Source organism: Eretmochelys imbricata, chromosome 8 (assembly GCF_965152235.1).
Source record: "Eretmochelys imbricata isolate rEreImb1 chromosome 8, rEreImb1.hap1, whole genome shotgun sequence".
Taxonomy (NCBI): Eukaryota; Metazoa; Chordata; order Testudines; family Cheloniidae; genus Eretmochelys; species Eretmochelys imbricata.
The window spans coordinates 7,925,836-7,939,989 of NC_135579.1; the positions used below are offsets into that span (position 1 = coordinate 7,925,836).

Genomic DNA, 14,154 nt, shown 5'->3' on the forward strand with positions numbered 1-14,154 from the left:
CGCCCCCTCCCACTCGGGTTCCCCTCAGGCCTCGCCCACCCCCCACTTCCTTCTCTCTCGGGCCCGGCCCGGCCCGGCCCGACTCCGTTCCCCGCACCCCACTTCCTCCTTCGGCCCGCTGCCGCCCCCGCCTCCTCAGTCCTGCCCGGCCGGAGCCCGCTCCACTTCCCCTCAGGCGCGGCGGCCGCCCCGCTCAGGCCCAAGCCCCCGACTCCCCATTGTTAGCTGCGCGGCCGCCATCTTGAAATTGCTTTTCCCCTTAAGAGCCGAGTTCAGAATAAATAGGCGGAGCTTCCTGGGTGGTGTCTGACGTCACGTGTACGTAAGTGCGTCGCTGGAGATGATGGACAATTTCTCATGCCCACCGGATTGGTGGAGCGGAGAGCAAGGGATGGGGCCTAATGACGACGCTTGTAGGCAGTGCCCCTAACCGCGTTTAAAAGGCACCGAGGAAGAGGCGGGAGCGGCTTAGAAACAGCGAATGAGGAGAAGTGAAGGGAGGGGTTATGTGTGATTGACAGGTTAGACCCTCCTTCTCCAGCCAGTAGAGGAGGGGAAGATAGGAGGGCGCGTTATCCCCTCCCCCGCACTGCAAGGGGCCTATGAATGAAGAATTAAAGAATAGAATTAGTGGGTTTGAGCCTGGCACAAGGAACTAGAGCTTGTGAGACTATAAATTTGGTTGACAAGAGGTAAGAGGGGTACAGTAATACTCATACTTTTATAAAGCATTTGTCTTCGTACTACAGGACTGTTTAAAAAAAACTAGAATATAAAATTAAGCTGGTATGCATTAAATGGGTCAGGGGAGATGGGGAGGAGAGAAGAGGAGCTATGAGCCGGAGATCCACGGTATGATGAATGGGCAAGTCAACCTTCAGGTGCCACATCTTGAGGTTGCGAAAGTGAAGATGAGCAAAGGCAGTGAGATATATGTGCACAAGGCCATGTGACCTAGAAGGCAGAGGTAAGTCCTGGCCCTGACTGACGTCATCAGTTCTTGCAGAGTTAGAGGTCTTGCACAGTCATGGGAGGTAGGCTCGAGGCATGACCGAGTTGATAGTAGCCCTTACAAAGTGTAGGCGTTGTGTAAGTTTTAAGATGGACTTTTTGGTTTTGATACTGACCCCTACAGAAGAAAGGAAGTCCAGTAACAGAGCTTCTTGTCTGGACTGTTCTGCCAGAAGCCAGTTGTGGAGATGTGGGACTACAACTACTCCATAACATCTTATGCGAGCTGCCACCAAGAAACCCCTGGTGAACACACTGGGAGCGATGGTGAGTCCAAAGGGGAAAATTCTGTACTGGAAATGTTGTGAGCTGACCCTAAACCTGAGGAACCGTCTGTAGGCCAGATGAACGTCTATGTGAAAGCAGGCATCCTGCATATCAAGAGCTGTAAAGCACATGCCTTTTTCTAATGACGGGATGATTTCAGATAGTAACACTCACAGCAATCTTAGCTTTAGGATGAATAGACTGAGAAAACAAAAAGGTCCATGATAGCCAAGAAAAAGGGCAGATGGAGACCTATCAGGAAGTAAGCTGAATAGAACCCAGTTCCTCAATATTCCAGAGGGACATACTACAGAGAGGAGCAAGACAGCAAGGAGCATACCTCTTGGGTGAGGATGCTGTTGTGAGATTGATCCCAGGAGAGGGATCAGGATTGGGGGCTGTGGATGAGGTAGTGTGCTGACCTATCTTATAGCCATGGTGAATGACTTTTAGCACTCATCTGTTATTGCACTCCAAGCTGAAAAGAAGAATACAGATGACTCCTGAAAGGGGTGGGGTGCTTGTATGCAGTAGGCATTGTGGTTGACTGCTCTCTAAGAGTTTTTCAGAAATATTGGTTCTCTGGTAGTTGCACCTGGGAGGAGGAAGAATGCAAAGGTGGTCCCGGAGAGTGTGATCTGTGAGTTTTCTGATGCTTGTGTGGCAGTTCATATGGCCTCTGATGGAAGAGCTGCTTGGTCCTGTAGCATTGTGTAGGTGGGTAGTAGAACTGGAACTTCCATGCAGGCATGTAAATACCCAGGGAATGCACTGTAGCTCTGGAATCCTTGAGGGTGTGCAAGGAATAGTTTTTTTGGTTAAAAGATGGGATTTGTTGAAAGGCAGATCTCAGGTAATACTTTGTACCTCCCTGTAGAAATCAGAGGTGTGGAGCCACAATTCCTGCCACAAGCTATACCCATGGCTCCAGTGTCCACGTCAATCAGCTGAGGATGCAGCAAAGTCCTCACCACCAGTTTACCCTCTTCTATGATTACTTGGAGTAGGTGTACACACAGCTGGTGTGTGCCAAACTATCTTGGGCAGCTCGAGTAAAGTGTTGTTGATGAGTAGCTCAACTTTACCCGGTGCCAATGAATAAAGGATGTCCAGGAGCTGGTGTTGGGTATCCTGTACCTCCTCCAGTGGGATGTAAAGCTCCCCTGCCACCCTCCTTTGGAGATCCTGAAACTGGCAGAAGTCACCAGGGAGTGAAGAGGACACGGAAGCAAGTGCCACATCCAGAGGGGAAGACTGAAACCTCTGTCTTGCTCTGTTACCATCGGAACCAGGCTGAGCAGCTATTCTTCTATCAGCGGTTCTGAGCATGTGTGGAAGGCACGCAGAACAGGGAAACTGGAGATTTCTCCCTTGCCGAATGTGTGGGTTCCGATGATGAGGATTGTGGCCATGGTCCCCAATAGGGCCAGCATGACTGATCCGGAGGGTGCTGAGAATGACCCCCATGGCGTGGGAAACCAATGGCTCTGAAGCAGCTGCAGCTGAGGATATAGTGCCATGGTGTAGATTGCTTCCTTTAGTAGTCCTGATGGCAGTATGTGATGGATAGACCATGCCCCTTATCTGACTCATCTGAAGATGAGAACTCTGAAACAAGTTCTATAGGTGGCACCACTGGAAGCATGTGGATTGCTGGAGTGGGAGGTGAATGATAAGCCAAGTGTGGCATGTCCATAGGGGAAGGTACAATCTCCTAGAAGTGGAAGGTCTAGACAGGCATGGAGAGGTTAGGTCTCCCAGCGCAAACACGTCCTGGGGATCTGGTGCCCTCCCCAGTCTCCCAGGAGCTAAGGGCACTCTCTTCATACTTAGTACTGATGCCAAAGTGGTGGACTTCCCCACAGTGGAAAGGTGTCTTATGGGGCGCTAATGCTGTCGGCATCAGCAGTTCCATCCCTGGTACCAACAGATCAATTCTCCTGTGGGACCTCTTCTCATGCTTATGGGGCTTGGCACATGCTCTCTCACCATGACTGGAGGAAGTGGAAGGAGAGTCTCCTTTCTTGGTCTTGGAGGAATGCTTATGATCGTGCTTCCTTGCCTCTTGACTAGGCCCCAGCACAGGATCCATAGTGGTGGTACGGCTGGTCCTGGACTCTGATTCCGTAGCAGCTGGGGCACTCGACTGTCTCAGGCTGATGTACAGGAAGGTTCCCCAGCCTGGATCCAGGGCCTCATGGCAACTTCCGCGAGATGTTTCTTTAGGTGGAGAGTCAACCTTCAGGTACAGCTTGCACCTGGATGCAACATGGCCCTCTCCCAAGCAGTAGAGGCAGCGAGGGATCTTCGGCACAATACCTGCATATGGGCACACAGACAAAAGACAGGCCCCCAAGCAATTCTACTCTAAAGCTACTAAAGACTACTTAATAAAATAGTAACATAAAAACAGTAAAAATCTGTTTAAAAAGAAGACTATATACAAGTTTAAGAAAGTGTATCACAAGCAAATGGACACCACTCACTCTGACCTGGACCATGGGGCAGTGAGAAGGAACGGGAGATGCAGTCGGTCCACCCTAGCCCTTATGACTAAACCATAGGGGAGTTCAGGGTACATGAGCAGACCAATGGACACTACTACTTTTAAATTCTCTGGCTCCAGATGCATGGTGTACATGTGTAAACCCTCAGTAGAATACAACAGCGACCATCACTTGAACTGTACATATGAAAGAATATTGCTGCATTAAACATGAACTCAGTTGTAAGCAAGTTGTTAGTTTGTGTAGGAGAAATATGCAAGTATAGCAAGTTAAGTGCATGTGCAGCAAGGTGGAGAGATGAGGTTCTACCACTCTCCAAGTCCAGGGCTTGGAGTAGTCCAAACCCCCCTGCTTATTAAAATGGAATGAGACCGCAGGCTCTGACTATTAAAAAGCAGAATCAGTCAACAAGGTTGGAACATCCTAAATGCACACCAGAAGGGCACATTAGTATTTTTAACAGATTTCCAGAGATACCGAATCCTTGGATTCAGTGTATTAGCTAGCTTTAAACAATTTACACACCAAAGATTTTACTTTTACCATCTTGAAAAGATCAATATACAGACTTCATTTAAATGTTTAGGATTCACAGCTTTTAGCAATGAAGGCAACCTTTAAAGCAGAGCTGGCAGATATCATGGGCTGCCTACGCCCTGCAGTTAGAGCATAAATAAAAATCTGAGTGTTTTATTTATAATAAAAAACCCCATAAGACAAGACTAGTTTACTTGCATGATCCAGTGCTAAAAATGGTTAAACAAATCCAAAGCTTTTGGGCCCATCATAGCTACTGGCTTCATTATAACACTACATTTACTACCTCTTCTAATCATACTGTGGGCCTGTAATAAATCTCATCTGGCATTCAGCTCCAATAGCTACCCCTTTCACCAGGTGTTCTGTAGAACCCGCTGAAGGCACCGTGGCCCTTTGCTTGGTTGTTAGAGTAGCCATTAAGCAAGGCTGCAGCTCCCCTTCACCTTGATACTGAAATCCCAGAGATTAAAGCCTTTAGCTATTTTTTAGCCAATTAGACAAAGAAAACTGTATAGATTTAAGTTTCTTTATTAATCAGAGTAAACTTACATTTATAACTTATCCAATATATTTATATATGCATACTGCATCTACAATTATCCTTTTTCAAACAGACAGGACTTTTCTGTGAGAGAAGTCACAGTTCTCATTTAGCAACACTTGAGGATTTTGCTTTTGAAACCATTTATGGAGGCAATACTGGCATTTAGAGAAGTGCATATGGGGATGGCAGAGGGGTGCAGAGAAACTGGTCACTAGCACCATGTTTGCTGCCACAGGTTGAGTGGAGCCATATGTAGAGGAGATAAAACTTGTTTACCAGTAATGAGTATTTGTAAGAATACCCTCTCCATCCCAGAGATCCAAATCTTAGACATTGTCAAATACATTTAAAAATCCACATTCTCAAGTTCTGTTAATTCACTGGATAACCAAACACTCTGAAAGGCCAGTTTACATCCCCACTTACATTTTACTAAGAAAATATCAGTAAGTTTGCTATGTTTCCTTTACCTCCTTTCACTGATCACAATTCCAAGACAACTATTTTTCAGTATTTCCAAAATACTCTTTACTATTTCAGATATTAAAAATGCCAAGTGAACAGTCTGACACTCAAATCTATGGTAGAGAGTCTTTTGGCTCTGTAGAACCAGTTATCTAACACAACATTTCTTCATTTAAAAAGGGGAGAGAATTCAGGTTTTACTATATAAAGGCCAAAGACCACCCTTTATAAGAGATCCATTTACCACTGCACTTATGTGCAGTCGAACTCCCTTCCACTTACTAAAATACAGACTTCTTTCCAAGTACTTTTAAAAGTCACTAACTGTTCCAAGTCACAGGTGGGAGACAACTGGAGCTTCAGGTATTCAGAAAACACTGTTAGCCTTAATAAATATATTCTCTTTTTACCTGGAAGTGGACAGCTAACAATGACAACCCTTTTAATGAAGCTGGCATCATATCCTTTTATCTATTCAAAAGAGGCTTGCAGTTTAACACTGGAGGCAAAGTTAGATGCCATGACAAAAATCTTAAAAACTGAAGTTTTTCTATCCATTGTGGAGATTCACCATTTAATATAGTGACTATTCAAAATTTACACTATGGTACCAAAGAAAGTCATCACATGCCAACAGGAGACCCTTTCAAAGAGGTCCAGTAGAAGCAAAAAGACTTGAACACTCAGCTTTAATGCAATACCATTTAATAACTGATGTCTGAAAAGCGTTTCAGAATTTCACCTCTAGTAGTATTTTGGAAGAGTGTGTGTGTATATAGGAGAAAGGTACTGGAAATTAAGGCAGTTTGTACATGAAGATAAAAACAGCATTAACTGAAGTGCATTAAAATAGGTTTGTAAATTGTGCCCGAGATGGTAGCTGACCACCAGAGGCCATCTACACTATTTTTATCTGGGAGGAACTAAGTCATGAATAGTACCGCTCCTCTATAAAAGCTATCTTGAGAGCCAAGAAGAATTAAATTAAAAGCAGTGCCTATAAAACATGACAGCTTCCAACAGCAAAGCAGAAGCTATTTTGGAGAGGGTAAGATGCAGTGTTTAAAAAGTGTTTGGAGAGGGGTCAGATTTCTAGAAGTAAGTCGTTCTAAACAGAAGTCTAAACTTACCATGTTCTATTTGCACACTACAGAGTGGTCAAGCAATCCTGCTATGCATTTACAGCCACTGGTATTTAAAAAAAAAAAAAAAAACCACCACACAACAGCTTTCTTGGTTAAGGACAGGCAGCCGGAGTTTTTGTTTTTAAATGTTAGACATTGGTAAGATGGTTTTAAAAAATTGGGGTAATTGCTCTTCACTTTCTACTGTACCCGAAACAAAAACACAAATGGAACATGGGAGTGTTTCTGTTCAGTCCAAGGAGAGCAATTTAGGACATTTAAAGTTATTTTGAACAAAGAGGGCAAAAAGCTAGTCTATGCAGACATTAACCTTCCCTCTCTAATACATTTTGGTACACTAATGAAAGCATCAGAGTTTACCCTCTTAGAGGTATGCTCTGGTGGTGGTCATTTGCATTCCACAACGAAACAAAAAAAACTTTAGAACAGTATAGTATACTAGACATGACATTTTAAAACAAAATTTATTTAGCTGGATTTGGAACCCCCTATATTCACAATATAATTTAGAATGCAACTGTTACATGAAGAGCAGATGAAAGACTCAAATGGTTACACATACCAGGTAGGTTATTCCACATGCTCCTTCCCCATCTAAAAATACTGACATCTTTGCTTCTGATATGAGTCTTTAGGTCAACCTGCCTATTCTTTTCCCACCTCCCTGTCTCTGTGCAGGAGTTTACATACAGCGGCAACAATAAGGAAATTAGGGACACTGTCGTATCCAGTGTTTGGACCCTGGAAAGAAGTATGTGTAGCTTAAACAAAAGAACCCCTTTGCCCCACCAAAAAGAAAAAAGAGCCACCTATAAAAGTTTGATTGTGAGCCAAGCATAAAGTAATCTTCAGCAATGGAGGCCAACCTACACTCTGAAGAATCTGCATAGTAGCAGAGAAAGCTAGGGCCAGAGGAAGGGAAAAGTGTGTATAATTTTTTTTTTTAAACCCAAACACCCACTGCCCTATTGAGAAAAGCTCAAGAACTAAAGAAATCAGACATCCGGCTTCTGTGAGTCTTGCAAGACTAAGTACCATAGTAAAATCTACCCCCACTACCTTAGGCCAATTGTGAACACTTAACTGGGCAACAGCCATGGGCAACACTTATTTCATGGCCTACCCTATGCTTCTCCCTCAACAAATAAATGAGAGGGCTTTCTTGGGAACGTTAACACATCTTAGTTATATAGTTTCTTTACATGGAGTTTAACTTCCTTCCCACCCCTAATTTCCTTATTTGAGAGGATTTAAAAAAAAGTCAATGTAGCCACTGACAACTGACATGATGACCAAATTTAAGGGATACACAGGCATTGCCAGGAATTTCCATGTTTATAAAAAAAAATAAAGTTATAAAAACTGCATTTCATCAACTAACATTTTTCTAGATTTGTTATTTTTCATTGATCGATTAATACATTAAATTAAGCTAAGGTTGAGAGATTGGCAAAGTTCTACCAATCTATTTAAAAACAAAAATAAAAGGTTAGTTTTGTTACATTTCAAAATCCACAGTCCATTACATTAAATGCATCTTTCTACAGGAATGATGTTCTCTTTAAACAGATGATTGCAAATATTTTACTGCTAGACACTCAGTTACATTGGATAGTGTGACTGGAACCTGCGGATGGTGAAGTCTTGAGGTTTGTCTGAGTTTCAACATAAGGTATCCAAGGTCCTCTCCCAGAACCATGTGGGGGGGAAAAATAATCATAGATGAAGTTCTTACGATTTTTTCAATCTATTCATGCTTTCTTCCTCCTGCAGTATTAAAAGAAAGTGAAAGTGTGTAAAAAAGAAAAAAAAAGGTCTGGTCTTCTCTTCTGATTTTGCTATTAAGGTTAGGAAATACTCTACAACTGTTAATTCATAGATTAGCTTCAAACTACTGCAATGCAACACTGCAAACAGAATGAACTTTTCACAAAAACAACAATTAGCAAACCTTCCACTTGTTTTTTTTCCGCTGGAACTGCTGACATACTAGCCCACTTTTCAGGGCTTATGCACAGTATTTACTCTGAGGTTTAGATGAACTGTGATCTTTTGTTTTCACAATTAAAGTTCTCTTTAAAATTTGGTTCTTATACCGTGATGCATTCTAAGAGGCAAATGCTTTGCTACCATGAATGCATGCACACCAAATTCCCTGTAACTACAGCAGAAAGTTTGTGTCCTCATTTCTTGGCTTACTGGTTTTATGCTTGTACACTTGTCTTTTACTGTGATTGTGCCAACCACAATTGCTTGTTCTCTACAGGGCAGCTACTTACTAGCAGACTTCCAATTTCTGCAGGCTGCTGCCATTATTCCAGCCCACCTCTTTGCAATCTTAAAGGATAAGTTACACTACTCTACCGATGAGATATTTGGGTACCAATGTAGCTTTCAGTCAGCTATTAAATACAAGTACTTGAAAAATCCATTACAGCAGTAGGAATCCTTGCTGGTTGCCTGAGTAGAGCAGCAAGATAGTTGAGGGCAAGATTTTCCAGAGTGTTCAATAGAGTTAACTACTTCCACTGACTTCAGTGGGAGTCTTACCATAGATTCGGTACACACCACACCTACCATATGGTAGCGGTCAGGCCAATATGGAGTGCTTTTGAAAAAGCCACCCAAACACACTGTATAGAAAGGCTCAACTATTCTTTCACCTCTAGAAAAGGTCCCTCCCAGAACAGGAATGAAGCATATTGGTAGGATAGTGCTTTGCTGCTGCTCTGAATAAATTGGAGGATTTCATTCCACATACACACGCTAGTCCAGGGTTCTCAAACCGGGGGTCAGGACCCCTCAGGTGGTCACGAGGGGGGTGTCACAAGCTGCCAGCCTCTACCCCAAATCCTGCTTTGCTTCCAACATTTATAATGGTGTTAAATATATTAAAAAGTGTTTTTCATTTATAAGGGGTCGCACTCAGAAGCTTGCTGTGTGAAAGGGGTCACCGTACAAAAAAGTGTGAGAACCACTGCGCTAGTCATTCTGGTATGGTTTAAAATTGCAAAGATTTAAGGACCAATATTGGATCATCTTGTCCATCCCAGTGCCATTACTACAGATTACTGGATTCTGTACTAGCCAAATCATGAACACCTCAGAAAATTGCACCCCATGAGTACTGGGGCTCCCTGCATAATAGAGCCCACCTCCTGAACCTGGTCCTTCAGTTCCCCTGTGCAGGCTCTATCTGGCAGAAGAAGTCAACGTTCCCAGGCTGAAGGGTTGGGAGAGGTACAGATTGTGTCAGTACTCCTTGGGTGTACCCTCTGGCTCCCCGCTTGCAGAGTACCCATGCCCTTCACAGCAGAGGAAGGTAACTGTCAGTTGGTAGCTGTGGCAGTGGATGAGTGAGATGGGCAGGGAGCCTGGCCCCTGCAGTGAAGTCACCCACACAGAGAACTAACGATTTAACCTGTCAGACAAAGCCACCGCCCCTTCACTGCAGCCCTATCAGGTCCTTGCTCCCCCAATAACCTCATCATACTGCTCTTGTTGGGGGCATGCCCCCCCACCCCCAAGTTTGGGAAACGGATATATGTAAGTATAAGAGCTTTACAAGTTTACCTATGTTCTCATATCCTACCCATCATTGTAGTAGTGCAGTAACTCTAGGCAAGTGTCCTCTCTTAAGGCTTCTCCAATGTTTTAGGTATCATAGCCCATTAGAGCCCATTTTACTATAGAAACTAGTATAGACAAGGACACTGGTGTATCCCCTTTTTTCTGTTTTCATATCTTTAGTCTCAAGTTCTTATATTAGCATCACCTCAAATTGCAGAGTATCCACCAGAATTTTTTTAGCCACCATCGACTAAGCTCAACTATATTTGTCACATTCCAGTGGAGTTGGATCATGTGTTTTAAAAGCTATATAATTAAATACCACTAGTTGACCACCTGCATGATCACCACTTCTACTCACAGCACCAAAATGTTGCTTTTACCTCTGATGTGGGTTTTCCATCTTCTTCCTCCTCATCCTCTTCCTCCTCTTGACTAGCACTTCCAACATCAGCATCGCTCTTTTGCTTCTCTTCTAACCAAACAAAATCAAGAATTAAATGAATTTATGTTCTGTTTTCTAGGGAGAAATGATTCACCTTAAGTTCTTCACTGGCTTCAGTCTAGGTCTACCAGTACTCCTGTTCTCACTTTCTACATGAAAGAGTAAACCAATTCCAGGTTCCTACCATATTTCAAGAAGCCTCCATTATCCTTACCCAGCTTGTCCTCATTTGATTCCGCTTCCTCCTCCTCTTCCTCCTCCTCCTCCTCATCTGCCTTGTCTTTCCCCTCCTCTTTCTCTTCATTCACATCAGGCTGAGGAGCATCAGTCTTTTTGTACTCTGCAGCGTTTGGCTGTTTCTAGAATTTGTCAGAAGAGTCCCACAATAAACAACTGCCCATTTTCAGGTTCTTGCACAACCCCATTTTGACCTATTTCTAGATATTTCAGAAGGAAATTCATACCTTTCCAGAACAGCAGAAGAGGACAACAAGGAACACAGGTAGAGCCACAGTTAGGATGTATACTACCCACAGCCAGGGACGCTCTTCAGCAGCTGCCATCATCTGGCCCACAACACCAGGCTAGAAGATAAATTGAATCCCGAAGGCTTGTGTATTTAGCTCTCTTACTCCTGTATGCAACAAGTTTTATGGCTACCCAGGGGGACTGATAACTGTCTCCCATCATACCAAGTAGACACAGCCTCATGATATATACAGAATTAGTCTGTATTGCAAAAGCTAATTATTTACTATACTGTAGCACCGAGGAGCCCAAAATCATGAACCAGAACAATACCGTGCTTGGCACTGTTCAAGCAAATGGTCCCTGCCCCAAGCTTAGTCTTCTATGAATTATTTTAGTCTTCTGAAGTCATGGAACAATATTTGCACAATCTAAAGATTATAAACATGCAACAGTAGGCTATGAGGATGGCCATTTGTCATGGCCATGATTAAAAAGTTATGCTTCCAATAGTAAAAAGACAGGAAAGAGTACGGCATTCGATAAAGGCAGCCATCCCCGCAAAAAAACTATTTTTAAAAATAAGTTACTAAAATACATTACATTTGAACAGGAAAAATCTTTAAGAGATACTTATGTAGCCTAGTTTTGGTAGAGAAGATTATATCCTTCATTTTGAAAGCTTATATCTGTTTATGTTTGGAAAAAAAAAGTTAAGGACTATCAGCATAGTTTTTTTTTGTAAGAGTGAAAGCTAGAGGAGCTTGAAGCTCTTCTAGACAAGTAACAGATACCATTTTTTATTGTTAGAAGTATACAAAAATAAACTTTTGCTCCTCACCTCAGCAGCACCATCAGCTGCCTTTTTTAGACCCCAACCATCATTGGCCCAATCTTCTGCCACGACTTGGTCTGAACAGATGATAAAGTTGTCAAAGAAGATGTCAGAGGTCATTGACCATAATTCAAGGCCCACAGCAGTGAAGGGAGTCATTCTGAAAGGTTCTAGATCTTCAAAGAAATCTGGGTTTGGGATCTTCCTGGGCTTCCAGATTCCCTGGAGAAGGCAAAGAAAACTCAGCATCATACACCACACAAAATCTGTTTTTCTATTTGGGTTGGAAAACTTTGGGGGGGGGGGTTCCCCACACCTGTACCAACAAAAAAGTTTCATTATTGATTACAATGGATAGTCAGTTTAGGTAAATCTTTCTTATGTAAAGAGGTTTACAAACCAACAACAATATTGGAAAAATATTTAGAAGAGCTCCATTCCATCCCCATTTAAACATTCCCTTGCTGCAGCAGCTTGGAGCTTAATTTTTTGGCTTTCATGGATAAGTTGTGACATTTTATTTATTCAAGGGAATAAAAAGTTGAACCTGTCCCCTTAGAGTGCATAAGGATTGAGGTTATGTGATTTGCATTCCTGGCTATGCTATAAGAAGTCTCTTGTCTTTCTGTATTGCTTAGTAAACTGGTATACCCTAAGAGGGAGCAGTGTTCTGATTCTGGCCAGCAAGTTACCTAGAAACATGCAACCTACCTGGTAGTTGGGGTTATCAATCATAGGAGGCTTCCATTTGCCTTTGTAGTTGGGATTGTCAATCATAGGTCGTTGCCAGGTACCACAGCCAGGGGCTGACTCACATTTGGGATTTGCAATCTGAGGTGCCTCCCACTCTCCATCCATATCCTCATCCCTGGAAAAGCAAACTCATCAGAGGAAAGAGTTTGTTCTAGGTCTTTAAAAAAAAAACGGGGAGGGGGGCAGAGGGGTGCCTCCTTACCACTTCTACATTATAAAATGGGGATGATACTTGACAAAGTAAAGTAAAGAAGTAAAGAGTTCTATGGATGGAAAGCATTGTAAGGGCTAAACATTAGTCGTATGTTTTAAGAGTAAAGTTATTAGTATTATAACCACACTTAAGAGCCTCAGCCATGGACCAGGATACCACTGTGCCAGAACAAAAAGATGATCCTGCCCCAAAGAGACCACAGAAGGATACAGATGGAGCACAAGGAAACTAGACACTAGCTTTATGTTCTGTTCTTGCTACTCAGACCTGTGTCTTACTCCAGCACAAACACATTGTGCCCCCAAATGACACTCTGCACCCCATATTCACCATAGTGATATAATTATGATTTATCTTGTACAAAATATGTCATGTGAGGTGTCAATGGAAAAGTTATGGTTTGCGGAATATGATTATCCTATTTGTATGCATGTAGGATTTTTGTATCTGGAGTTATGAATATTGACTATGCATCTGTATTTCAAATATGCTTGCTCCTGGGTAACTCCCACAAGTTAGTTTACATTCAGTCTAGCCAGCACATTGGGAGTGGACTATTCAAGATAATGACCCATGGATGAACACAATGGGCCATGGAAAAAGCTTATCCTCACTTGATGGGCTTTCCTGTGGATGCTTCAGCCAATATATGAGTAATGGCTGCTATGACTCAAAGCATGTAAGGGCATGTGACTAAATCATGTGATTCTGGACTCCATCTTGTGCCTGTACTTTTCCACAAACTGCAGGGGAATTTGCTTGGAAGTCAAAACAAAAGTTCCCTCCACATGGAAGAAGCTATAAAAGGGGGAAGTGACATCACCACTGGATCTCACTCCCCCTACAATTCAACATCTGGAAACGCCTTAGGAACAAAGACTGAACTGGGGAATGTCGTCCCAGGCAGGAAAGAAGGAATCCCAGCCTATGTATGAAATATCGGCAAATTGCTTGTACCATCAAAGTGAGATACTGCTTGATTCAAATCCATTGCGATTTTGTTTATTTGTTAGGTAACCAACTTTGATCTGTACACTATAACTCAATCACTTAAAATATAAAAAAGATTTCTTAACTACAGAGAGATTGTATCTAAAACAGTGTGTCTCAAGTGCAAAAAGGGAAATCTGCTTAAGAGCAGGGGCTGGTGCATTGTCCTCTCCACATTAAGAGAGGGGCGGACTGGGAAATAAACTTACACTGGTCGGGCTTTTGACCAGAGCAAGACAGTAAAGCTCTGGAGTCCTAGGCTGAGGAAGGGGATTGGCTGGAGCCTCTATTGTTAGCTCATGAGGGGCTAGGAAAAGCATTCATGTAACTGCAGCTGAGGGTGTCCCTGTCTATGAATGTTTGTATAAGTGCAGGATCTGGAGGGGTTTGCAGCTTGTCA

General features: G+C 42.9%; 1 protein-coding gene across 4 annotated transcripts in view; it reads right to left on the reverse strand.

Moving 5' to 3' along the window:
• Window positions 1-6,924: 6,924 nt before the first annotated feature.
• CANX (calnexin) overlaps window positions 6,925-14,154 on the reverse strand; it is a 61,097-nt gene continuing 53,867 nt past the window's right edge. For all 4 annotated transcript variants that reach the window (XM_077825440.1, XM_077825438.1, XM_077825437.1 and 1 more), the window contains 6 exons: window positions 12,509-12,665; window positions 11,804-12,019; window positions 10,959-11,078; window positions 10,709-10,853; window positions 10,433-10,524; window positions 6,925-8,246 (listed from right to left, as the gene is read on the reverse strand). In XM_077825440.1, the coding sequence (XP_077681566.1) occupies window positions 8,211-8,246; window positions 10,433-10,524; window positions 10,709-10,853; window positions 10,959-11,078; window positions 11,804-12,019; window positions 12,509-12,665 (766 nt within the window). In that variant the 3' untranslated portion in view covers window positions 6,925-8,210. The remainder of the gene's footprint in view (window positions 8,247-10,432; window positions 10,525-10,708; window positions 10,854-10,958; window positions 11,079-11,803; window positions 12,020-12,508; window positions 12,666-14,154) is intronic.